The sequence below is a fragment of the Centroberyx gerrardi genome, chromosome 12, assembly GCF_048128805.1.
Source record: "Centroberyx gerrardi isolate f3 chromosome 12, fCenGer3.hap1.cur.20231027, whole genome shotgun sequence".
NCBI lineage: Eukaryota > Metazoa > Chordata > Actinopteri > Beryciformes > Berycidae > Centroberyx > Centroberyx gerrardi.
The window spans coordinates 27,722,720-27,748,401 of record NC_136008.1 but is presented as its reverse complement, the minus strand read 5'-3'; the positions used below and the strand labels follow the sequence as shown (position 1 = coordinate 27,748,401).

At 41.6% G+C, this 25,682-nt stretch overlaps 1 protein-coding gene across 1 annotated transcript in view; it reads left to right on the top strand.

Moving 5' to 3' along the window:
* Positions 1–24,291, top strand: part of LOC139922552 (transmembrane protein 65-like) — a 49,529-nt gene extending 25,238 nt beyond the window's left edge. The window contains exons 4-8 of the mRNA XM_071913065.2: positions 1,917–1,984; positions 4,087–4,141; positions 12,969–13,011; positions 23,192–23,297; positions 24,145–24,291. Coding sequence (XP_071769166.1) covers positions 1,917–1,984; positions 4,087–4,141; positions 12,969–13,011; positions 23,192–23,297; positions 24,145–24,291 — 419 coding nt within the window. The remainder of the gene's footprint in view (positions 1–1,916; positions 1,985–4,086; positions 4,142–12,968; positions 13,012–23,191; positions 23,298–24,144) is intronic.
* The last annotated feature ends 1,391 nt before the right edge of the window (positions 24,292–25,682 follow it).

The following is a 25,682-nucleotide window of genomic DNA, read 5'->3' as shown; positions in this document are numbered from 1 at the left end:
TAATTTATCAAAAGATAAGACAAGTTCAGCTGAAAGTGCAATGCTTGAGAGACATGTTCGACTTTATTGTGAAGGTGATCATTATGTAAATTCTTATATAGACAGAGGGTTATAGCACCTTCATGATTCATACAACAAAATGATGGCAACATCTGCATCAGAATGGAGAAAAGATGCAATGCTTTTTTCTGTGTAGGAGACAAATAGAGAATCAAAGTGATTTCATTTTCGAGGTTGCTTCTATCCTGATACATTAGTTTTAGGTTTGAACGAGAGGGGAAAAGATCTAATGTTGAGTCCAGCTTTCTCTGGCCGCAGCTCTCTTACGCTGCTGTTTAGGAGACGGTTTGTATTTCTCTCTGAAGTTTTGATTCATCACTTCTTGTGGTGGCGAAGGTCCATACCAGACACCAGAATTTCATTTGCAAATAGGGCAAATCTTTGGGGTCTCAATTAGGGGGGATGGCACTCTCTTCTTCTATTGCAGGCTTTATTTTTACATGAAAACCGTCCCTAGTGTAGCTTTAAATGATATGTTGGGACATAATGAGTCGGGTAGCTGTTTCTGGTGCATCCCCACATCACAGGACCACTGTGGACTCTTTGTGTTGTCAACAGCCTGGCTCACAGAGCGAGACTGAATATGCTCAGTATGTGCTGAAGTATAAGCATTATGCAAAAGAAAACACTGGCATTTAGCAATAATAATAGTGTACGCTTCACTGATTTCAGCAAAGACTTTTCTGTATCAGTCAATCTGTTTAAGTCCATTTTCACTGGTGCTGTACATCTGTGTGAGGTCTCAGAATTAAGTGGCACAAACCTTTCTCTCTTGTTTTTGGCTTAGGGAGACAATAGTGAATGTCAACTGTCCTAAGGCTGTGACTAGCATTTAAAAGCTGAAATTAACTTTCACAGTTACCAATATTTTGTCAACTCTGTAGTGTAATGGACACACACATTGTATTTCAATTCAATTCAATTCGAATTACTTTATTTTCCGTGAGGAACAGACAAATAGGACAATCACAAAACAATCATGACACAGTCATCAACATAATAGATAGTCCTTATCTGCAACCATAATTAAAAACAAAAAATACTAAAAGAAACTAAGAATAAAATACACAATACTACTACAATCCTAGGGGCAGTAATAGTGCAGTAGTGGTAGTGTCTGGGTGGGCAGTCTGGATGATTTATGTATGCATGTGCATGCACACAGGCACAAACAAACATTAAAGACTGGTTATAACAAGACATATATGCATTCTGATATCCTTTTTGATGTGAAATAGAGCTGCTTGGTATGCATGACAAAATGTACAGAAAGGTTAGTCTTTTTGTTTCAAAGGAGAAATCCATTGTAATGTTTCAGTTTAGGAAAAGGCCTCAACATATAATATGTATATCTTGTCGAACACAGAAAAAACAGATCAAATAGCGCAAGCACAGTTCCTGTTTTCAGGTGGTTCTTATGATGGTGGCAAATTTTTCTGATTTCCCGTAATATTGAGGATTTGGACTTCAAGCTCGTTCTTGAGTACTGAGTAGGGGTCCCTCAACCAGAGAACCCGGGTTCAACCCTGAATCCCTACCAGCTTCTTGGACACTGTGCTGTAGATGACCTCTGACCTCCATAACAAGCAAAAAGGGAATTCAAGGATCAATGAAGAATCACATTCTTATGATTAAAAGATGTCTTTTTTTGCAGAATGTCAAACTAATAGTTAATTTTGTCTGAATTCCTCATCTTCAACAATAATCATTCTCTCTAGCTTCTCTTGGCAGCTGTGCTTCATTGTATTCATTCTCCGTAGCACATACATAGCACAGAAGTGTTCTGTTTATAAAATGCCAAACCACTACTATTAACCGGTGTGCTTCTGTCTGTGTTTCTGCTTGTTCTTTTCCAGTTCTGCTGCACAACGCAATCCCTTTCATTGGATTTGGATTCCTGGACAATGCCATCATGATTGTTGCTGTAAGTCTGTCAACATTATACAGCGCTGTGGTCCAGTGGGTAGAGCATGGCATTAATACTGCCAGTGTCAGAGTTGATTTTCACTGGGGTCACCATGCTAAAAAATACATGTAATCATATAGTTTTGGATAAAAGCATCAACAAAATGTTATTTATTTTTCCTGTTTCTCCCTCTGTCTCTCCTCTTTCTCTTTCTGTCTCCATCTTGTATCTATCTATCTCTCAATGACTTTTCCCTCCCATTTTCTCTCTCCTTCTCTCTTTCACTCTCTCTTTTTCTATACGTTTTAAGAAATTTGACTGCCATATCCATATCAGCCTATTGTTATGTCTTTCTGAAGTTGTTCGAAGGATCATTACAAAGCAAAACAATGATTCATCGCACTCTAAACACAGTGGGACTGAATGGGACTGAGCTCAGAGAACAAAGTTTGAAGATGAATATGTTTGATGTCAAATTTAATTCAAAGCTTGCATGCTCAGTGGGGTTCTTTTAATACAGAGATGATGAGTTCTTATGAGCCTTGAACAGGGAGGTAGAGATAGACACAGAGAACAGAAAACAATAAAGTGAAATAGAATGAACGTAAATAGAATACAATGAAATGGCATAAATTTGGCTAAAGCAATATAACATGATGAACAAAAAGGAAGAAAACGGTGTACAAAATATTCAATATTATCACATTGCTGTTATTGCATCATACCCCCTTTTAGCACTTTTGTATCACACCCGCTTTACTTAGGGGGCGATCACACCGAGAAGCGTCGCTACAGGTGCAGCCGCGTCAAAAACGCCTAGGCAGACCGCTGTCGGGCAAAACAGCTTGGTGCGCCTGTGGAGCAGGGCTGCGTGTGCGACCGGGTTAAAGACCGCTAATATCAGCTTTTCATCTGTGTTTTCCTCTGTCCCACCGTTCCCACCACATCAAACCGCATAAAAACAGGAAGGAAAGCCCACCTTCTGCTTGATTTGATTGGCTACCTGGCCCAAATGTGACATTGACGAGCGGTGCGACTCCGCGCCTTGCGCTGAAAAGTTGAGAATATTTTAACTTTTATGCGCGCCTAAAAACCGCCAGAAAAACACGACGCACGTCGCAAGAGACGAGCGCGCCCCTGGCGCACCGTACCATAGGAAAACAATGGTTTTGGTGGCGACGCGTTTTGGTGGCGAAGCGTTTCTAGCGACGCTTCTTGGTGTGATTGTCCCCTTATAAAGCCTACTTTCTTTAAAAAGCATGAAAAGTGAAATCAATAAGCAATCTCAGTTTTCACCTGGATTCACCTGTTCAGTCTATTTCATGAAAGGAACTGGAAATCCTAATATCACATACATTCAGTGAAAGTGCATTTTCAAGTGAGAAACTATAAACTTTTATAACTTATAACTCGGGTCTTCCAGAGCCTGGAGGTCCTAATGGAAAAGTCCCGATTGCCTTTAGTGTTTCAGTCACTGTGAAGGGGCCTAATGGACCCGGCCTGAGGCTCTCAGGCTGCACTCCAGCTGGTATGGGATTAAGAGGTCTGCCATGAAAAAACAAGACTACGAATCGTTAAAATCAGTTAAAAAAAAACCTTGCTATAGAATTTTTGGATAAGTTAGAGAGTAAAGAGTAGAGAGAGGTGCAGTCATTTTAATGAGACAAAATAAAAGCAAACCAATGGCTCACTAAAGACCTGTTTGCTAGATGGAGAAAGCATGACTAGAGAACTGGTTTGAGATTCAAACTATAAGCTGGTTCAAAATTCATCCCTAGATTCTTAGCACTACACTTGACATTAGCAGATTGATCAAAATTGTCCCACTGCAGGCTTTTCACACTGTAGTCCAGAACTGATTTAGCCTCTTTTCACACACTGAGATACAGTTAAAGAAGTACTTTCTGCCTTTCTTTCTATATATCTATTAGAAACAGTGAAGGAGAGATGCATGTGATATGTCATATGTCATACAATATACTGATGATTTATATTACATAGGAAGGAAATTGATCGAGCTTCATTATACAATAAACTAACTTGTGTAACCTGTGTAACCTGTGTGTGTGTGTGTGTGTGTGTATGTGTGTGTGTGTATTGTTGTTGTTTATATTCCCCAGGGCACACAGATTGAGTTATCCATAGGAGTGATCCTAGGCATTTCAACTATGGCAGGTAAGAGAATCACATGATTTCACTGCAACTGAATAGCTAATATAAGAAATATAATATAATTTTATGGGCCCTTAGGGTCAGGAAAGCTATTCAGCTCGTAAAAGACCATGTACTGTACATTTTTATTTTAAGTAAAAATAAAATTCAATGAAAAACAAAAAAGTGATGGGGTTTTTATACAACAGCATGATATCCAGTAGTGTTGCTATTACATGATCAGTACATGAAAAGCACCAATCTGGAGTTACGTGGTTTTCACACAGCAGCAGTAATACCTTTGCTGGCAACATAGGAAACATCTGTGGGTTGTATGCTCCATAATAAAGTCTGTTCAGCTGTCAAAGCACATATTCATGTGCAGGTTACATGTCTGTATCTGGGGCTCTTTAGCTGTGTATCTTATGATATGAACATATGTGCAGAATGATTTCCCAGGTTACCAGTTTCCATCTGGTCGAAGTTCCCTCTCTGTGTTTGCTTCCAGTTTTATTTGCTAACCAGGGTATGGCCAAATTTCTCACTTAATTGCTGAGGTTACAGCCAGGTTTGGGTTCAAAAACACCATTGAAGCAAAGTTTTATAAGTGAAAGTTTAAGTTGGCAAAGAACTACTCTCACAGCGCTCAGAAATACATTTTGCTGGCCCAGACTGCAAATCTTCAGTCAGGCTCCCCTATCTGCTTCCTAATTCGAGTGATGATATGCCAAACCATAGTGGACTCCCCACTCTCACTTTAAAAAGAAATAAGCCTTTAAAATGTATCTTCCTTATAGCCTTATATTGAAGCTCTAATGATAAGCTCACAATTTGACCACTGCTGTGACACTGAGCCAAAAAAAGACAGACAGTGAGACAGAGAGAGAGAGGGAGGGAAACAAAGAGAGAGGGATTGGAGGAGATAATGATAATTTCATAAAAACTGTATAGTAATCCTGCTCTCCTGCAGACTGAATGGCTCCAGTAATATCCATTTAGCTTAAAGAGGAACATTTGCATTTTAATGTTATCGCTCATCTCTATTGAAAGTATCGGGTAGAAACACAGAAGTTATTATGTTACATTATACTGGATATGAATGGGAATGGGAGCTTTGATAAGAGGAGCACAATGGTGCATATCAACGTGTTCGTCCCAGTTTAGGTTCTAAAATGTAATGGTCTCTAATAGACAACATATTGAGGGACGGAATAGAGTAGGATGGTGAGTTTAAGTGCAATGGCTATTCCCACTTCTTTCCTGCCTTACTTTTTTTACTTCAATTCTTTTCACATCGAACAGATTCCGTAAAATTATCTGTTGAAAAGACGTAAAGGAGTCAATGCCAAAGTAACACAGGTGGGAGAGGCATGAAGCTTTTTATTCCACTTCACTAGGAATAGGAGAGCTGAGAAAAACTAGACTAGATTAAAGCAGAGAGAGACGGATCTAGCAAGGATATAGAGAGGAGGCGTGTGAATCTTCTCTGAGAGGCACTTGATATGTCAAACAAGCTTTCTGCTTGATCCAGCTCATGCAGATTGTCAATCAAAACCTCTTTTTCAAGTTAAAACAATCTAGACACATGGGCATTTGCTCATTTTCTTTTGGACGTGTTACCGGAATGGATGATTGTCAAGTTTGTTGCTGGGATTCTGATAAAGCCGAAGGAGCAATTACAGGCTGGAGAGGTTTAAAGAGGGGCTGGCTACTTGCCACTGGAGTGCCAAGGGTTGCAAACTCAGGGAAATATGAATGTGGAATTCCTTTACAGGGAGGCTAATAGCTATTTGACAGGCTGAGGTTGTTATCTCTGTGCCGAGGCTCACAGACATCAGCCAGTCCAGGGTTAACGAAGGGCTCTAGCTGCAGAAATCCTCCTCGAATTTAATGATGCGAAAAAATGCATGAAACGACCCAGGATGCCACACTGCCACCGATATACATGAGAAATAGAAGCAGCCTCTTGTTCTTTTCCAAAGCGCAGCCTCAAGACAATTTTCGTCACCGTACCTCCGTTGTTTTCGCAGCAATTGCACCGGAGCTCGTTCCCACCGCTGCGGTGACATTTGGGGTATGCAAATCAAGAGCCTGTGGTGAGCTCCAGCAGCGCGGAGTCATTTAACACTGGAGTCAAGCCTCCACCAATCAAACATATTCTAACACAAGAGGCCATTCTTGCTCCGCTGGCTTGGAGGCCGTCCCATTACATTATGCTCTACTGCCGATTTCGGACAATTGGATTTTTTAAAGAGTGCGTCGACACACTGTTTTCAGCCAGTCTCCCTCGAGTACCCAATTTTGAAAGATGCGAAAAAGCGAATATGGGGTTGTGTCTGTGGTCACCCATCTCTACTTGGGGGTGGGAACAATTTTGTGATCGCAAAGGTGAAATACCTGCCTTGACATCACTGATTGAGGTGTGGCCAGAAGTGCAACACAGTTGACAGTTTCAGCCTTATAGAGAGCAACAACAATTTCTTGCCCCCGGAATTAATTGGAAAAATTTTGAAATTGAGTGCAGGATTAATGCTATTCCCTATATAGAAGCCATATAAGCATGTTTACAGCTACATTTAGTGCTGACTTGCTCTTTAGTTGAGGTAATGGCGCGTAAAATCCCAAATAGGATTAAATCTATTAAAAATCACAACTGAGGTGATTAACTCACTAAATTATGCTTTTTCTGGCATTAGAGTTGAGTTAATGTGTGTTGGATTTGGCCACTACAGCAACAATCCTCCACTATGTCAACATGTCACACTGAAATCACTGAAAAGCAGTTTGCAAATTGGAACTTTTTCCTTCAATTGTCATGAATAAATTACATGAATATATTCTTAGTAGATCTCTCTCAACAGGATCCTGCATGTCCAGGAGAAGTCTGTTCCTTAATTTGGATTAAACGCCTTCCTGTTGGTTTTCTCCACATCTTATCTCTTGATCCCTGGTTGTCTAATCCAAGACCAGTTTCCATACCCATCTAATATGCCTGAAGCCTTTTTACTGCTGCTACGCCTGCAACACTCACATACAAACACACAAGTAGGCATGCATGAATACACACGCATAAACATACCACCTACACAGGCATGTACAGTCAAACCGAGGCACACACATGCTCAGAACTCGTACGTAGTGCTACACACACACACACACACACACACACACACTCCAAACCACAGAGACAGTACATCTCTGCCTGCTGCAGACAAAAGTAAGAGAAGCCAGTGAAAGCTTCCACTATCTCTCACTATGTGGTATTTTGCAGTGTTTCACGGCTCATTTATACAACATTTAACTGTATGGAGCATCAGTAGTCATTGGTGGATGATCCATATGTAGACAGTATCTCTCTTTGCTACAGGCAGTGAAGATGATGGAAAGTTCCAGAAAGTTCTATTTTCCACTTCTGGTTTTGCCCATTTCCTTATTCATTCATGGATGTTTTCATGGTTTCCCATTTTCATTTAGTTCGTTTTTTTCATTGATGTTATGTAATGTTGTTTATGTCATTATTTTTGATGGAGGTTTTCATCTTTTAATGCTAATGTCTTTGCTGTGTTAGACAAAATAGATAAGCAGGAATTCTTATTGTATGTTGTTGTGCCAGCTGAACATCGCTGCACACAGTTCTGTAGTGCTGTAAGATGAGCCAGCCACAGCAAACTGCATTCAATGGATTTCTCCGCTGAAAAAAGACTTGAGGCTTAACATGAAATGACTTTTGTGTACATTTTGTCCTCATCACATCAAAAAGGCTATTGGAATGCAAATATGTCTATATAACCAGTCCCTAATGTTTGTTTGTGCCTGTATATGAATGTTTGGGTTTATTTGTGTATTTTCTGTGGGGTTTTGTGTGTGTGTGTGTGTGTGTGTGTGTGTGTGTGTGTCTCTAGAGGCAGGTCGAAAATGCCAGGGTAGATTGGCTGTGGAAACACAATGTTAGCGTGACTCGGTACAAGGAGCTCTGGGGGAAATAGATCCTGTCAGTGTGAGGTGTGTTAGTGTGTGTGTGTGTGTGTGTGTGTGTGTGTGTGTGTGTGTGTTGCCTACGTTTTTACTATCTTTTTACTATCTTTTGAGGTCCACATTGTACCACAACAATGGGAAAAACACAGAGGCATGGTGACTTGTGAGGACCATTTTTCTGATTAGAATTTTCTCATTAGATCTCATTAGGAAAAGGCTTATTTTTAAGACAGGGAAAATATTTGTTACAATGGATGGATGGATGGATGGATGGACAGAAAAGGAAGGAAGGAAGCACAGGATAAAGGGAATGAAGATAGGAAGGAAGGAAATTTTGTATTTCCTTGCAAGGAATTCAAAAGGTATTCAGTTGTCTCCTTGTTAATTTAATATTTACCAATCCTTCTATATGTGTTTGCTAAAAGGCTTCATAGTTTACTTTGTCCCAGAAATGAAACCTATCAACGTCAACACAGGGATTTATACTCTGCCTCCCCTGTTGCTCACTCTCTGAACTACTCAGTTTCTCTCTCTTTTTTAATCAATCCTTTTCTCTCTCTTACTGTCTCACCGTCACCCCAACTCACCCCATACTCTCTTTTCTGAATTACTCCCTCTGTCTTTGATGTTCTCTCTGTGTCTCTGTCTCTCAGTCTGATTAGTGAGAGTGATGGATAGAGTGCAAAGCTTTTATTCAATAAACTTTGTGAAAGTGTCTGGTCCACATTACGTCTAGACTTGGAAAACTTCCTCCAAACACTTCAATCACCTCTGCGCTGTGTGTGGGTGTGCCTGTTTGCTTGTTTATGTCCTTATTTGTGTGTACACTTGCATCGATGTGTGATTGCATTTCTCACCAACTTGTGGACTTTGATTGAATCAGACGTAGAGCAGCAGACAGAGCGGTGAGTTAAAGGCAGACAGCCGACCTTGGTTAGGTGTAATTACATCTGAGCAGCTTGTCCACATAATCGAGCCTGACCGGCCTCTCCATTAGGTCTATCTCCTATGGGTCTTGTCCGGCAGTATAATGTTACACTGAGGAAGGTGGGACATTTTATTAATACACCTGCTCTGTTGTAATTAGCCCTTGTGCTATAATCTAAGGAGAGTGCGTATGTTGTTCAGGTTAAAGTTGCAACACCAAACTGTGGGAGCTGCAGAGTGTGTGCAACATAGGCGTAATTTTCATTTCAACTTTAGGGGACACATCAGTACTGAGAACTGCTCAAGCCACTACAATTATAGTCTTACACCAACATGAGTGGTAACTTCTTAATGGGATACTATTCTGTGACCTCTCACTGCCTTCTTGCACACACACACACACACACACACACACACACACACACACACACTTCCAAATTAAGGAGCTGTAGCTAGGTATAAGTTAGTTATTAGCCTGCTAACGTTAGCTAGCTAGCACCCTGAGATAGATTTTTTTCATGCTGTATGCTAGCCAGAATAATGTTAGTTAGCCATCTAAGTTAACTTAGCTAATAAGTTACAGAAGTTTTACAGTGCATGGCAAATGGCTAAACTCAGTTAACTACCACCACATCTGGCAAGTAAGTTTTTTTCTAACTACAATTTTAGTAGTTAGAAAATGTTTGCTAGCAACTGTGATAGGTTTCAGCCGGTTTCAGCAAGTTGGACGACATTTCACCAGAAAAGAGGGAGAGGGGTGGGATTCTGGTGGGCGCTTTTGTGCTTGAAATCTCTGACTTTTAAGAGATGTCAGTAGCTTTGCCTCCAAAAAATAAGAACAGAAAACTAGATTGATTTATTATTTTGAGGGGAACAAATAATCTCTATGAAAATAATGGGGGTGACACATCTCCCTGTCTCCCCCCATAATGACGGCTATTATATGGTGTGCAACAAGATCTAAAGTGTTCTGCTTGTGATCTTTATTTAACCAGTCAAGCTGACTAAGACCACGTTTTTATTTACAGAACTTAGTTCCAATCAGACTGGGGTCCTGTCCAGTACAACCACAGTTTTCCATAGTTGGTCACTGAGCAGCCTGGTAACTCTTTGGTATTAAGGGAAGAAAGTGTTTCTTACTCATTTCCCCCGTTCAGATTTTCCAAGCCAGTCATGGGATTTGAGCCAGCGGTCATCCAGTTACAAGCCTGCTTCACTGACCTTCCCCACGTTTTAGTGTGAATTTTCACTATAGAACCAGATGCAAACTGTGTTTTAGCATTTATGCTGACATTCATAAAGCATTAGGCTGCTTGTATTTGCTCAGCAAATGTCCCTGAGGGGGGCACTCTAACTAAAGGACCAGGCAGATTGTTTACAGAATGGAGTTTGAGGACAGAAGTGATTGAAATCACTCAAGGTTAGCTCTCCTTTGAGAAAAGGGGTAATTACTAATTTTTTCTACAACCATTTTTTTTCTCATACAACTGAGAAAAAAGAGCACTCCCCTGGGCACCTAGAGCAACGGCTGAAGCTCAAAGGACTTACTCTCTCCTTTACATATTACAGTGTTTGTTCCTATTATCTCTAGAGGAATACAATGAGGAATATGCTGGCTCAGGAACAGAGGACTCTCTTTGAGACTCTTGTTGCTGAATGCCACGCAGTAGATCAGCACATATACTTAACAAAGGAATTGTAAAAAGAAATGGTTTCCTTATGCTGTATGTACTTTTACCACTGTTACTTTGGATTCTACTTTAGTGATCAAGGTCTGGAAAACACCCTTTGCTCCAAAAATATGTATGTCATGAAAATGGTTGAGTAAAAGAAACATTTATTTTACTTCAAGTGACTTCATCTTATTTAGGGGATGGTAGCAGGTTATATGGGTAGGAGCGTGTTTGGTTATTTAAATCCTCTGTTAGTATCACTCGACTCTCTGTGTAGTCATGTTGCTATGGCAACCATCAATTGGCGCCGATTGATCGGCCAAGACTCCCAATCTCGCACCCTCTCGTTCCTCTCTCCATCCATTTTCAAGTAGTCATAAACTAAACGAAAGAGCTTCCCAGACTGCACCGAGCTAATATCCCTCATTAGATCCAAATAACAAGCCAGCAGCTTATTAACATTGATGCTTTGTTCCAGGAGGCAGTGAAGTCTCTCTTGAACAAGGTCAGGGTCAGGGTCCTGGTGAGACACACAGTAAACAAAACACTCCTAGATCTCAGCGCACATTGACTACACTAATTAGACTGAGACTCTTTCAAGTCTTACTGCAGTACCTTGGATCTTTGCTGATTAATTAGGGTGCAGGTCCTGTGAGTGATTTCTTCACATTTAACAATGCAGACTGTGAGTAGGCGGAAAGTCACTGTAGATGTTTGTTTGGGTATTTGTTGTTTCCAACCTTGCTGCTACAGTAGCTAGGAGACCATCACACTGAAGAACTCAAGAATTTAGTTTGATGGAGAGTTTGCCCTCGCTGAGATGACATCGCTGCTTTGTCTGTGTTCCCCCCTGGGTTTCAGTACAACTGTGGCAACTTCACTAATACTGTGTGAATTCAGGATCACGGACAACGGGGAGAATGCAAGTACAGACATTATATGTCCTTATGGGAGCTGCTGCCAATGTATGAGCAACAATACAAACAGGCTCTTCGGCAGCACTTCAATTAGTGATGGGACGATATATCAAAATTCAATATATCGCGATACAAAAATGTGACAATACGTATCGTGGGTCAGAAAAATGAATGGTGATATTAGCTCCATTTTATTCTGCTGTAGTAATCACAAATGAGACGCTTGACCATCAGTTTCACAAACTCACTATCCAAATTATATTATTTGCACTTAAATTTGTTTACATTTTAGCAAGCCAATGCCTTTGCTAGAATGATTTGTGGTATAGCTATACTTTGTTGTAATTGAACTTTTATTTATTACATTGTATCATGGTTGTATCAAATCCTATATCGCGTATTGAATATTGTGAGATAAGCAGATCGTCCCATCCCTATCTTCAATGCAATGGTTCTCCCAGCTCCTCGTCTTGTCTCTCCTCCACCTACTGACAAACAGCAGGACATATCAGGGGGAAGAGTTAATGGTGTCCAGGTCTGTTCCTTGCCCCCGTTTCATTAGTCATTTCAACCTGCCCTGGTCGACTTCCCCTCTGCACTTTCCCCCGGGGGAATCCCTGCCGCTATCTTAAGTGCCGTTCCATTGCTCTGATAACTCAAGTGAACTTTCTGCGAGAGGCAGAGGGAGCGAGTCAATAACTCTGCAGAAGGAGGACCTGTTAAATAACTGATGAAATGGGTCTCTCCAGTTCTGACCAGCCTTACACATAAGTTGTGCCACTAGCTCCGTCTCCCTGGGAGAGGGGGGTGTCTCGAAGAGATATGGGAGATTTAGGGAAGTGACTTCAGAAGTGCATCATCACCACAGTCGAAAAGTTGAAAAGTCACACTCGCTTCCATCACTGATCCAACTACACTCATCCACATTCTGCCTCCTGGTAACTTTTTTGCCTGTTTTTACAACAAACTTACCTTATTAAAGGTTGTCAAACATTCTTCCTGGAATGTAGATAAGGCCTGATGGAATTCTTCAATGAAGTCAAATTTGTATGTTGGTCCGACTGTGCTCTCTATTCTCCATTCCATCCCACTTCAGTTGATGATAACATTTTAGAGAAGGTAAATATTTTTCCTAAAATGTAATGTGTAATGTAAATGAATTTAATAATTTGTTAGTATGGATACTGGAGAAAGATAGAGGACACTTTTTTATATTCCTTGTGTGGTGAAAAACTGAATTTCCAGATGAAAGACAATATGTGTCTCGTGCTTTTTGGCATCCCTCTACACAAACCACAGCCTCGTGATTCATTTTGTAATCTTCTTTGTCTCTGTCTCTTTCTCTCACATTTTCTCCAGCTGCTGCCCTGGGCAACCTGGTATCTGATCTGGCAGGACTAGGGTAAGAATGACACACACTCACACACCCGTACACACACAAACACACATTTGTGTGATTTTTACAGCCAAGCACATAGTAAAGTGTAATATATCCGGTTGGCCCTGTAGTTTTGTGAGTTCAGTGACAGTTTAAAGCAACCCAGTTGACCCAGCCTATTCCTTTCTCTTTAGTGAAGGCTAAGTATTAAATCAAATCCAGAGATAGATCAGCGTGAGCAGCAAGGGACTCTGAGAAAATGAAATACAGCCAGCCAAGGAAATAAGCTTTCGGTCGTGCAAAGAATAAAAACCCATATTATCATAAACAAAAACGACTACAGGTATAAAAACCTGCGTACGTATGCTGCAGATTGCTTTGAATGAATCAAGACAGGTCAAAACAATTCACAGCCTGAAATTAATGAAGAATACAAACATAATGTAGGCATCATGTAGCCCTTCTTACAGAACAATACTGGAAAGTCTGTAAGTTTGTAAGTCAAGTAACTTGAAAGCTATAGAACAACATTCTGTGTAGATCAAAATATTCATATAAAAATTGATCAGTTATTGACAGACATAAAGACTATGCATCATGTTGCCCTTCCCACAGAACATTTTTTTGTACAACGGTGCATTGAGGGTTCTTATTACTTTCAGAAATACTCTATTTTGACATAGACTGAATATTTACCTCCGCCAAGGAGGTTATGTTTTCGGTGCCGTTTGTCTGTTTGTTTGTCTGTTAGCAGGATTATGGAAAAAGTACTGGCCCGATTTTCATGAAACTTTGTGGAAGGGTGTAGCATGGGCCAAGGATGAACCCATTAAATTTTGGAGCGGATCCGGATCCGACTCACGAACAAGCAATAATAGCACGAACCTTGGCGGAGGTCTGCGCTCTCCGAGTGCCCTTCTAGTTAATCGATGCATTGCTTTCTGTTTTTCTCCTCTTTCATTTTCTTCATTTTTGTTTTGTTTTTACAGATGAGGGATGTCTCTCTGACATATTGCATTTGTGAAAGCATGCAGCAGTTACACTGCACTGTGTGGAGACTGATTTTTTTTTCCTACCTCCAAAACCATGAAGTGAAAATTAATCATTCCAATCACTGGTTGTCAGTCCCAGTTTGCCACCACTGGTGTGTGTAGCACGTTGTCAGGCTTGATCAGTGAAAGCATAGCGATCCATGAGAATGAAAACTGTTTTTTTTTTTGTAGCTGTAAAAGGATGATCTAGTTCATGACCATTATCCACTGCAGGGCCTCCTAGTGGCCACAGGGGCCCTAAGCAGAAGCTGAACTTGCTTAATGGGCTTGACCATCCACGCTACTACTAGGGATGGGACTGGATTTGTAAATTGTTGTTTACATTCTAGCAAGCCAATGCCATCGCTAGAATGATTTGTGGCTCAGAAATAAACATAATTCTGCAGTCATACTTTTCTATATACATCATATCGTGGCGTATCGAATCCGTAAAATCAGCTGCTATAGTGTTTGGCTGGACTGAATGCTATATACTGTACATGTAGTGTCCTTATTGTACTTTTCAGCCGGAAAAAATGAAATTAAGCAAACTCTGTTCCACCAGTAGAAACACAGACAAAGAGACAGACAGTCAGACAGATAACTATACAGATACATAACAACTAGGGCTGGGCAATATGGTTGAAATCAATATCACGATAATCATAAGGATATTTTTCAATATCGATATATATCACGATATGGCTCAAGTATCCAAAATCGCATGTTACATAATCAAATTAATGGTCATCCCATTGAACCGAATGGTAATGTTAGGTGTGATGTCAAGCAAAACTACCTACCTACCATACCTCATTTTGTCAGAGTTTTTAAATAAAATGTGCTTGTTCTCATCGATTTAGACAGCAGAATTGTGCGTCATGATATCCCAAAATCAATATTGAATGGAATTGAATAATATTGAATTATCGCCCAGCCCTAATAACAACTAGCCACAGGCATACAGACCAGGAGAGACAGATAGGCAGCCTGACAGACTGGCAGAGTGGAAAGGCGTCAGTTCCCTCCTGCATCGTTGTTGTCACATCGTTTTAGCAGAAGACTGATGAGGCAAGCTGTTCTGGCCTTTGTAAACACTCTCAGTGGGCAGGCTCCCAGTTGTGCCTGTGGGTGTGTATGTGTGTGTGTGTGAGTGTGCATGTATGTGTGTGGAAGAGTGTGTGACTTGTGTGATTTGTTCACCTCAAACACTGTCAATGAGGTGTCTGGACCCAAATTGTGTGCGTGTGTGTGCGTGTGTGTGTGTGTGTGTGTGTGTGTGTGTGTGTATGCAAGCATAGGCAAGCAGGTGCGTGTGTGTTTGTGTGTGTCTGTGTGTGTCTGTGTTTGCCATTTTATCATAATTGGACAGCAGAGCCCTAGTGGCAGCTTTTCAGGGTTAGACTTGACCAGACTAGACTCGACTAGAGAGAGGACTTTTATTGTGACAGATTTACACTGGTGAGTGTGAAGGCTGTTTATCTCCCACTGAGTCTCAGTGTACCGGGCTCCTGGAAGTGTCCTTCACTGCAAAACTTGTGTGTCATTCATTTCAAACAGGGAAGACTTAAGGGCACTAATATACATATAAACCCAGTGTTTTAGACTGCACTGATAGTGTAGTAGTTGTTGAGAGGCTGAGTCAGCAGCTGAGGAGGCGGTACAGTAAACCAAGTAACTCCACCATCACACCTACTTTTCATTTTCTTTGGTCTGAACCGTAATGGAAAAGCTGACTTTGTTGCATTTTTGTATTTGGCAGCAGGGGGAGTCAAAGCAAATCTGATTTCAGTCCCTGTAACTTTAGTTAAACATGCTGGACTTGTCTGCCTTCTTTGCCATAATTTACCTTATACCAGTTAAGAGAAAGAAATAGAGAAGTGAAGTGAAGAAATAGCTATGTATGAGCATTTCCTTATACCCATAAAACTGCACATTTTTTGGGTTGTTTCCTTGGTTCAGATTACGTTCTCATTCCTAATGAACCGCACTGCAGTTCTCTTGAAAGAGGACAGTGACCTGCATTTTCAGCCGGCCTTGCTGTGGTTATTTCTGAGTTTGAATTGTCCTCACCTGCCCAAATACACCAAACTAAAGGAGTAAATGCTCCAGTTAGATGCATGCTTAGTGTGAACCTGCGCTTAGTTTCCATTCTCTGGAAAGATTCACTAACACTCCTGTCACTGATATTCACTGTTGGTCCTACAACGTGTCTGTCAGAGGATTTAGCTCTCATTCAGTCAAATAGTGGGACTAGTTTTGATACAGAAACCCTACACTATAGGTGCAAATGTTCAGTGGCAGTGTACAATAGCTGTTGTGAAAGAGATGATCATGCTTTGACATAACCATACAGAATAAGCCAATGTTAACTGGTCCGGGTATTTTATATTTCTATGAAAGCCAACCATTTTTTGTCGTAGTGCCTTCACTTGGCATTCTTTCAGTCAAATGTGAGATTTTATACAGAGTTAGACTGTAATTTGTGACATTTCTGTTTCTTTATTTGAGAGTACATGATGGAGAGAGACAGGAATCATGAGCAGTGCCATGCAGCAAAAGATGTGAGATAGGCTCACACCCTGCCTGCTGATCCACCAGGACTCCCACTGACAGAGTTGCCTGCCGCTTTTCAGAAGCGTGATTTTCTCAGTCATGTAATCAGGCGACACCAATACATCTATCTGTCACCTCTAGAGTCTCTTTGGTCAATATTGCAGTGACTACGTTTTAGGAATGTTTGTAAATCCTCCCACTCACTGTCTGCTCTGCTCCACCAAGAGACAGTGACAGAGTCCTGCTGGTCTGCCTCTCTGCTCTTCTGTAGTATTTCCCAGATGTGTGTGTGACTTACATGCATGCATTTGTGTGTGTACATATTCATGCGTTTGTGTTCATACCTACATGCTTTAGTGAGTTCACATGTTTTTTCTCTCTGTGTGTGTGCGTGTTTTGACAGATGTAGGAAACCAGTCTTGCTGCAGTCTATGATTTACCTTATGAGTCATTCTGGCCGTTTAGCCAGTCACTACTGGGGCTCCTGCCCAGCTTAGTCTCAGCTGCTGTTTGCTTCTCTTGGGGCCCGTGATACATCAGTGGCTTTCTGGGGCAAAGTAGATGACCAATAATCCAATATCACATTCAGCCAAGATGGGGCAAGTGGGACAAAAACTCAGTAGTGGCACACAGTACTGGGCTGTAGGAGAATTGCTGGTGGGCAGCTGTGGCTCGGTGTTAGCCGTCCCTTTCTGTGTGGAGTTTACCCTGGAGAAGAGGTTCCATAGTGTAGTGGTTATCACGTCTGCTTTACGCAGAAGGTCCTGGGTTCAAACCCCAGTGGAACCATCGGTTTAGGACAGGAGAGCTGGTCCTGTGCTCTGATCACAACAGTTACAGCTTCTCTAAGTGTCCTTGAGCAAGACATCGTATTCAGATTTATATTTAAGAAAAGGCTAAAGACCCAGCTCTTTCGCGAACACCTTCTCACCTGATGGACTGTGTAAAAAAAAAAGAGTTGTGTTGTATTAAATGTATGTTCTCTCTGTGTTTGTCGGGATTTCCTCCCACAGTCCAAAAACATGCAAGTCAGGTGGATTAGAGACTCTAAATTGCCCATAGATGTGACTGAGTGTGAGTGATTGCCTGTCTTTCTGTGTGATGGACTTCTGCCTAGTGCATGCTGGGATAGGCTCCAGCCCTCTATGACACTGCATAGGAATAAGCATGTAAAGAGAATGAATGAATAATTGTTGACAAAATTGCCCCGATTGTTGCCTGTATATCATGTCTTTTAGGGTTAACAATAACAATGCGATACTTTATTGATCCCCTTAGGGAAATTCTGTTTTTGCTTGCCTTCCTCCAAAGAGAGCAGAGCCCAGGGTCTGTAACAGAGGGATGCTAGGGATTCAGGGTCTTACTCAAGGACACTTCAAGGACAGATGCTTGTTGACGCAGGGGCTTAATCCTGTGTCGTCCGGTTGAAGGACGCTCTCTCTAACCACTCTCCACCTCTTCAACCACTCATTGTGATACACAACATAATCCTAAAACAACTGTCACTCAGTCATTTTTTATAACGTTTTTTTTTCCTTATATTCCACCATTGACCATTGTGGTTTTGCTCCATATCCGAAGACCCATCCCTGTTAAAGTGAAATTGAAATGACTTAAGATCCAATCCAGCACAACACAGTTCTATATTGTCCAGGCTTTGGGAATTTGTTGATTATGTGGACAGATTTTGAGCCTCCAGTTTGTTCCACAGAGGGAACACGAACCATACAAATGTAGGTGATTTTGATTTCAGCGAACGTCACTTCCAGATGGTAAAATAGTTTTGAGTTCTCACTGCTCCCGGTGCTGCCAGGCTCAGTTTAACCTGCTGTCTGCTTCTTTCCCACCGGCGAACTTCCTCATCATGCTGAGTTATGATCCTAGGCCTTAGCTGATGCTGCTTTCAGTAAATTTCATCATTTCTGCTGCACAGAAAAATAGTTTTTGCAATATTTTCGATGTTGCAATGTTTGATTTCTGACACCGACCTGGTTTCTTTTTCCTTCTGTTGTTGCAATGTATGAAATGTTTTGACTGAATTTGAACTAAAGGTGGAAGAGAGACTGTTTGATTGTGCAGTTGCAAATATGAAAGCTCTATATGCATATCTATGTGGTGCAGTATTTGGATCGGTGATGATTCATGACATGTTATGTCTCGTAGAAACAGTCAAGAAACCTGTCTAAACGATGTAACATGCTGACATATGGCACATTGTCTCACCATCTACCCCACTTTTTTCTGCATTTTAGCAATAGAATAGAATTACAATAGAATTCAGTACAATGCAACACATATAGATCATTTCTCTGAAGCCAGAGAAAGAGACTCACTTCTGCCCCCTGTTGCCACCTTACAGCTCTTACACCGACAACACAATTCATCTATCACAATGCAGTCAATGCAAATGAAGTACAAATGATTAATGTCCATTGCTATCTTTGTAATTATTGCCTGAGTTATAGTGATCACGGTCATTGATGTTAATTAGTTTCGACTGATGTAGTCCATCATCTGTTGTGATGAAAAATAAGTTCTGTTTGTGCTCTACTTTGCTGAAAGTCTCTGAACATCACAGACACACACACACACACACACACTCTCACACACTCTCACACACATACACACACACACACACACACACACACACTCTCACACACTCTCACACACATACACACACACACACACACACGCACACACACACCCCTAGCTCCAGCTCCAGTCAAACATACCATATCACACTATTTTGTGCAGGATAGTCTCACTCTCTCTCTCTCGCTCTCTCTCTCTCTCTCTCTCTCTCTCTCTCTCTCTCTCACCCACACTCACCCACTCATTTGCTTTCACTCTCCACTTCTCTCTTAAACACACACACACTTCAACACACGTATACACACCGGCTTTCTCTCCTTGTCTCCTTATCTTTTCCTCCTGTATACTACTTACAGCCCAGCTGCTCCAGCAGCAGCTTATTTGTGTGTGCAGTCAACTGTGGATCCATTAGTGCCAATGACTATCTCTGCGCCTGAACCAGTCCTGGGTCAGAATATTGCCTCGAATTTCATTTCTCACATTGGAACTGCTTGACCTGCAGTATATTTATCTGCTTCAGCAGCCTCACAGCGTAAAGCATTGAAAAATTACTATCAAGCAGTCAACATAACATTCAATTATTATTTTGCCCATCTCTCTGTTACAGTATTTTCTGACTGCTTTGGTTCACAGTTTCCACAGCAAAGTTTCAAACAGAGTGAAAGTGATTGTAAAATACTGTATGAGGCTGTCTACCCCAAGATGAATTTTCTACCTGTGGCTCTCTAGACTCTTTCCTCTGCTCCTCTCTGGTCTACTCCGAGATAATTGAAACGGAGAGAAGAAAGGAGAGAGAGAGAAGCTATCATCACTGTAATTGCAGCTGGACCGGCACTCTACCCAAAACGAGACTCCCAGCATCTGCCGCTGTGGGATAATGAGATCTGGGCTCGAATCTGCTTGGAAGGAAGCTGCTATTTTTATGGATGTTTATATATAATGAATTTTAAATCGGCCTTCTAGAGCTTTGAGGTCTTTCAGGCTTTCAGTTTAAATATACCCTTGTGCTCTGTCCTTATTTATATTCTTTTTTTTTTCTGAATCCTGTTGCTACAGTGTCCCAAGTTCCCCGCGGAGATCATTAAATTTTCATCCTATCTTAGCCTATCTTAGGAATTTTGAGGCAAACTAACCAGTTTACGATCCACATCCACGTTGAAGGCAATATTGCCCCATACCTCTAAAAGATACCCATGTGTCAATGATTTAATATCTCTGGGGCATTTTTGGGGGGGGATTTAATCCTCTTTAATCCTCTTATGACCCATCTTTGAACCCTAATCACAGTCACTGATGAACCTGCTCACCGGCTCTTCAGGTTATCAGGATGTTAGAATCACAGTAAAGTGATTCTTCTTTTGCTGCATTTGTCACATATATCTGTAAAGGACAAAAAAATTATTGTATCTCAGTCATTTTTGTCCAGTGCCCCAAAAAGAATTATCTGTATTGTTCAGGGCTTCATATCAGGAAATACTAGTGCAGATCTATCCATCCACCGCACACACACACACACACACACACATATACACGCTTGTTCATTCATTTGCTTTCTATCTCCGTTTATCTCTTAGAGATACAAACTTATACATATACACACTGGTTTTCTATCCTTGCCTCATCTTTTTCTCGCATATACTACTTAAACACTATCTCTCTCTCACTCACTCTCTCTCTCTCTCTCACTCTCTCTCTCTGATATCTGACATCTCGGTGCGTTACGACAGATGGCAGCGACGAGGAACAGATTGGAACATTAATTTAGTCATTTATTTTGCTGTTTGTTTTCTGTTATTAGTCATGACTGCGCTTGTTTACTTTGCTGCGCATGGCGGGGAAGTGCTACTCCGCCGGCGGTTTGATGGATCACAGTGTGTAATATCCAATCCATTTACAGTGTACAGCCCAGGAGGGGGGAATTATGGGAAATTGCGGTCGTAATGCTCGTCTCTATATGAGTGTTATATTAAAACACCCATGGGGATGCTGTCGGAGTTAGGGTTGGGGTTGGGGTTCAATAGCATTTTATCGAATCTGAATCCAGTATCGAATCTGCTTATCGAATCCGAATCCTTTCGAATCCCTTATCGAATCTTTGTAGGTAATTTGCATAGCTCGAAAGTAACTTCTTTCACCACCGTCCCAGAAACCTATTTTTAAGCAACCAAAAGTACACATTGACCATCCCCAAATATATATTTGACATTGTTCTTATACATTACATTATCATTATATTATAACTAGAAGGGCACTCGGAGAGCGCAGACCTCCGCCAAGGTTTGTGCTATTATTGCTTGTTCGTGAGTCGGATCCGGATCCGCTCCAAATGTTAATGGGTTCTTCCTTGGCCCATGCTACACCCTTCCACGAAGTTTCATGAAAATCGGGCCAGTACTTTTTCCGTAATCCTGCTAACAGACAAACAAACAAACAAACAAACGGCACCGAAAAAAACATAACCTCCTTGGCGGAGGTAATTATCATAATTAGTGTGTCACCATGGTGCTTCCCTCCTCAACCCTCATACCGGTTATACCGCCTTTCGCCACTAGATGGGCTATCGAAGTCAGTCACAAAAACAGAAGTGAAACTTAACGGTATTTGTAAACAGTAACACTTTTTAATCGGAGATGTGTAAAACGGCCTAACACTAAGAGAGTTAACATGGGTGCAGTGCAAAGACTGACATGTTGCCCCTGCTTATATTGGATTCTACTGGACACTGCTGTCACTGTAGATAAGGACAATTCATCCTATTGAAATTAACCCCCACCAACGACCACCGTCATATTAGTGATCAGTATGTTGTTAGTATGTCTGTTTATCATTTAGCCAAACTTGAACATGGAAGCTCTGAATATGTGCTTTTATTTTATTAATTACAAAATAACTGTGTTCCCGGTGTGGGGTAGTAAGATGTTTAAGCATGGGCCTTGTAGTCTCCCCCTTCATCGCGAGGACCTTGCCGCAAATATTGTATTTCGCCATTTGTTCATTGATTTTGTTGAAGTGTGCCCACACTTTCGAACATCTGAGGCGATCTGCCATGTTCAGTCAGTCCAGTAAACAAAGAGTTAGTATTGTGTCATCAGTTGCAGATGGCAGTTGTAGAAGAGGAAGGAAAAAAGGAGGAGGAAAAAAGAATCGATAAGAGATTCGTTAGACTCTGAGCTTAACGAATCCGGATATTTTACCAACTTGGAACCGGTTCCCAAATGAAACCGGCTAACGGAACCCAACCCTAGTCGGAGTGTCGCAGTGTGTGTGTGTGTGTGTGTGTGTGTGTGTGTGTGTGTGTGCCACGTGTGTGAGTGATTTCTTTCCATAGTTTAATATGGTATAATGATGGTATAACTCAATGATTCTCAACATTTTCAATGCCCCAACTTATGCAATTCACACAAATCTATGGCTCACACATTTATTAACTGTTTGCCACATATAACCCTAAATGACAAAACACAAGTTTGACAATGACTGATATATTTTAACATGGAGGAACTTTGTGTGATCATAAGTCAATTTGGTTACATATAAATGATGCTAATGATATTTTCTTTGATTTTCTTTTTCTTGACATTTGAAGAAATTCTAAAGCTTAGTATGAGTTGAGAAGCTCTTATTTAACTATTTACATAAGGCTTGATTAAATGGATCCGGTTTGGATAATGCAACCCGCACATGTCTGGAAACATTCACACACATACTGAGTCTCTGCTCTGTCATTGGCTCATGTGCTTCTATTCCTGACCTTTGTGTCCATCATGTCTCTCTGTCTCCTCTCCTCCAAGACAACCTCCCATCTCAATAAATGTCAAAATGAAAGAGAAATTGTTCACTTGGCGAGATAAAACTCTAATGTGTCTTTATCTGTTTCTCACAGCTCCTTTATGGGTCGCTGAATAGGAGTGAAACCCTTCTGTAGCTGTCCTTGACAGCATGATAGAAAGTTTGATTTTTGTGTCTCCACTCACTCTGCACTCTCCCTTTGTTCTTCCTCTTTGTCTCTCTCTCCCTCTCTCCAGGCTGGCAGGTTATGTGGAGGCCTTGGCGTGTCGGCTGGGGATGCAGATTCCCGACCTGAGCCCCAAACAGGCCGACATGTGGCAGACCAGAGTCAGCTCTCACTCGGTGAGAACCATTGTACCACCACAAATCCCCCAATTAAATGTCTGAGTCACTACTGGTCTGAAGGGACCTGCCTGATTAGATAAAGCTAAAAAAAAACAGAACATATCTGCATCTCAGTTTGCAATTCGTAATTGTGTGTGTGTGAGGTGGCAAAGAGAGGGATGACGTGCTACCAGAGTATCACATATGAACCCATGGTGTCACACTTACATAGTAGCCTATAGTCGGGGCTTTCTACAGCGGCAGCAGCAACACAGTGACACAAGTCTCTGTGACGTGCCCTTTTGATCACTTGCTCATTATGCAAGAAAAGTAGAACTGACTGATTTGTAATATGTTGCGACTGCTGAAGTGTGAAATGTAATTAGCTTCAGTAATTAGAATAGCCTCAAAAGGCATTTGGCTGTTGAAAGGTCACGCCAATTACTTTGCCGCGTTGGGAAATACCCATTATGTCTTCTTGCATAACCGTATAGAATATGTGTCAAAGTATGAAGTGAAATCGATGTCTCAATCTGTATTCAGCAAAGTTGTATAGAGGTAGACCGTTCTCAATAGGCCACTTCATTTAGCCAAAGCCATTCCTTAGCATTTCCAGATAAGGAATGTCCTTGGGGATTATTGTTCGCTCTGTTAAAAACAAGACAGTGTGTAATCTACAGTCATTGTTTGAAGTACAATGGAGTTGTCAAATGTCAAAAGCTTGCTGGAAATCTTAAGCACAAAGCTGCTAAGTTGAAATCTGTCATTTGAATTTCTTGTTGTTTGCTGCTTTTGTCAGCGGCAGCCCTTTTGTCTCAGACTCTACTTTGTCATGACTATGTTCTCTCCATTCTCCCGTGCGCAGGGCAAAGCGATCGGCGTGGGCATCGGCTGCATCCTCGGCATGTTCCCCCTCCTGTTCTTCAAGGACGACGACGACAAGAAAGAAGGGCAGGCGGAGGGGAAGGAGAAGACGCAAACACCTGCTGCGGAAGAGAGCGGCAAAAACTGAGGGCGGGGGTGGGGGTGTGGGGGGGGGTTTGTTTGCCGTCACCTCGCCGGGGGAACGAATACTATTTGAAAATCCATTAGAATACTTTCACCTGGGATTGATTGGCCTCGCCTGGTGGAGCGGAGCGTATGGAAACGTGGCGGCGGCGCGTCGTCTTAACCATCTGGCACTTCGGCGTGGCTCCATCAGACCGTTGAAGGTATTCTGAAGAGGATTTTAGATATTATTCGATTCCAGACTCTGAACTCGAGCACAGGGACCTGGCCTTTCTCCTGAAGGGACAGGACACTGATCAATCATTGGACTGCTGCTGCTGCTAATCCACAGGCCAACTGTTGCACCGTAACCTCATTTTAAAAATTTTTATTTTTTTTTTGTGACTGACCGACACCGGGGCTGAAACTCATTCATCTAAAACACACTCCAGTGCCACCTTTTTCTCTCCTCTGCTCTGAGACTGCTGAATGGGACAGATAGGAGCCTCTCTCTGGTTTTTGTGTCACATAACAAACTTTATGTGCAAAGTCAAAGCTATCGGAACCCATGCGGAGGCAGTGATGCAAGGAAAAGACACTGTCGGAGCTCATTCAGAGGACAAAGAAAAGATTATCTTACATAGCATCTTGGGGCTTACATTATCATTTAGGCTGTCAAAACCCTGATAGCAGATAGGGGAAGGGGATTGAATGGAGAGAATGAGGAGCCATGCCAGCATAGCACAGCACAGCACAGCACGGCTCAGTACAGTACAACTGGGCTTGGTTCAGCAGTGTTGAAAACCACATTTTCCGTTGGACTCTCTCCATATTGTTTCAACCTCTCCTGTGTCTCCTGCTCAGCGTGGGTGAGGCAGAGGAGACGAGGGAAGGGGCTGACTCTTGCATATTGGGATGCACCCCTCTATGTCATTACCTACTCTTCAATGTAACAAGCATGTCTACCTTTTCACGATGTCAAAGTCTTAAAAAAGTCCGACCTGGCTGCCTCATCCAAGCTCTAAGACAACAGTCGTTATTAGTGGGACTGCAAGTGGACAAATCTGTAAAACCTGCTAGCTGCTTCTTTTGGATTTTATTGTTTTTGTTGGTAATGAAGAGGCTTTAAATGGAAATGTGCCGAACCAGTCAGGTGTCCCAAAGGTCAAAGTTTAAGTCTCTCTCTGATGGAAGGAGATATAGTGGCTCAGAAAGTTCTGATACTGCATATGATATGCAACTGGAAGGCTGCACTTCTGCAAAATCTAAAAATGTAAAGACACAGTCAGCTACTTTCGCCGGAACAAATGAGAGGGAGAGAGAGGGAAGGACAGTGACGGACAGAGTGAGAGGAGAGAGAGAGACTTCTCAGAGTGTGACAGACAGATATGAGAGTATCACCGAGGCTACTCACCC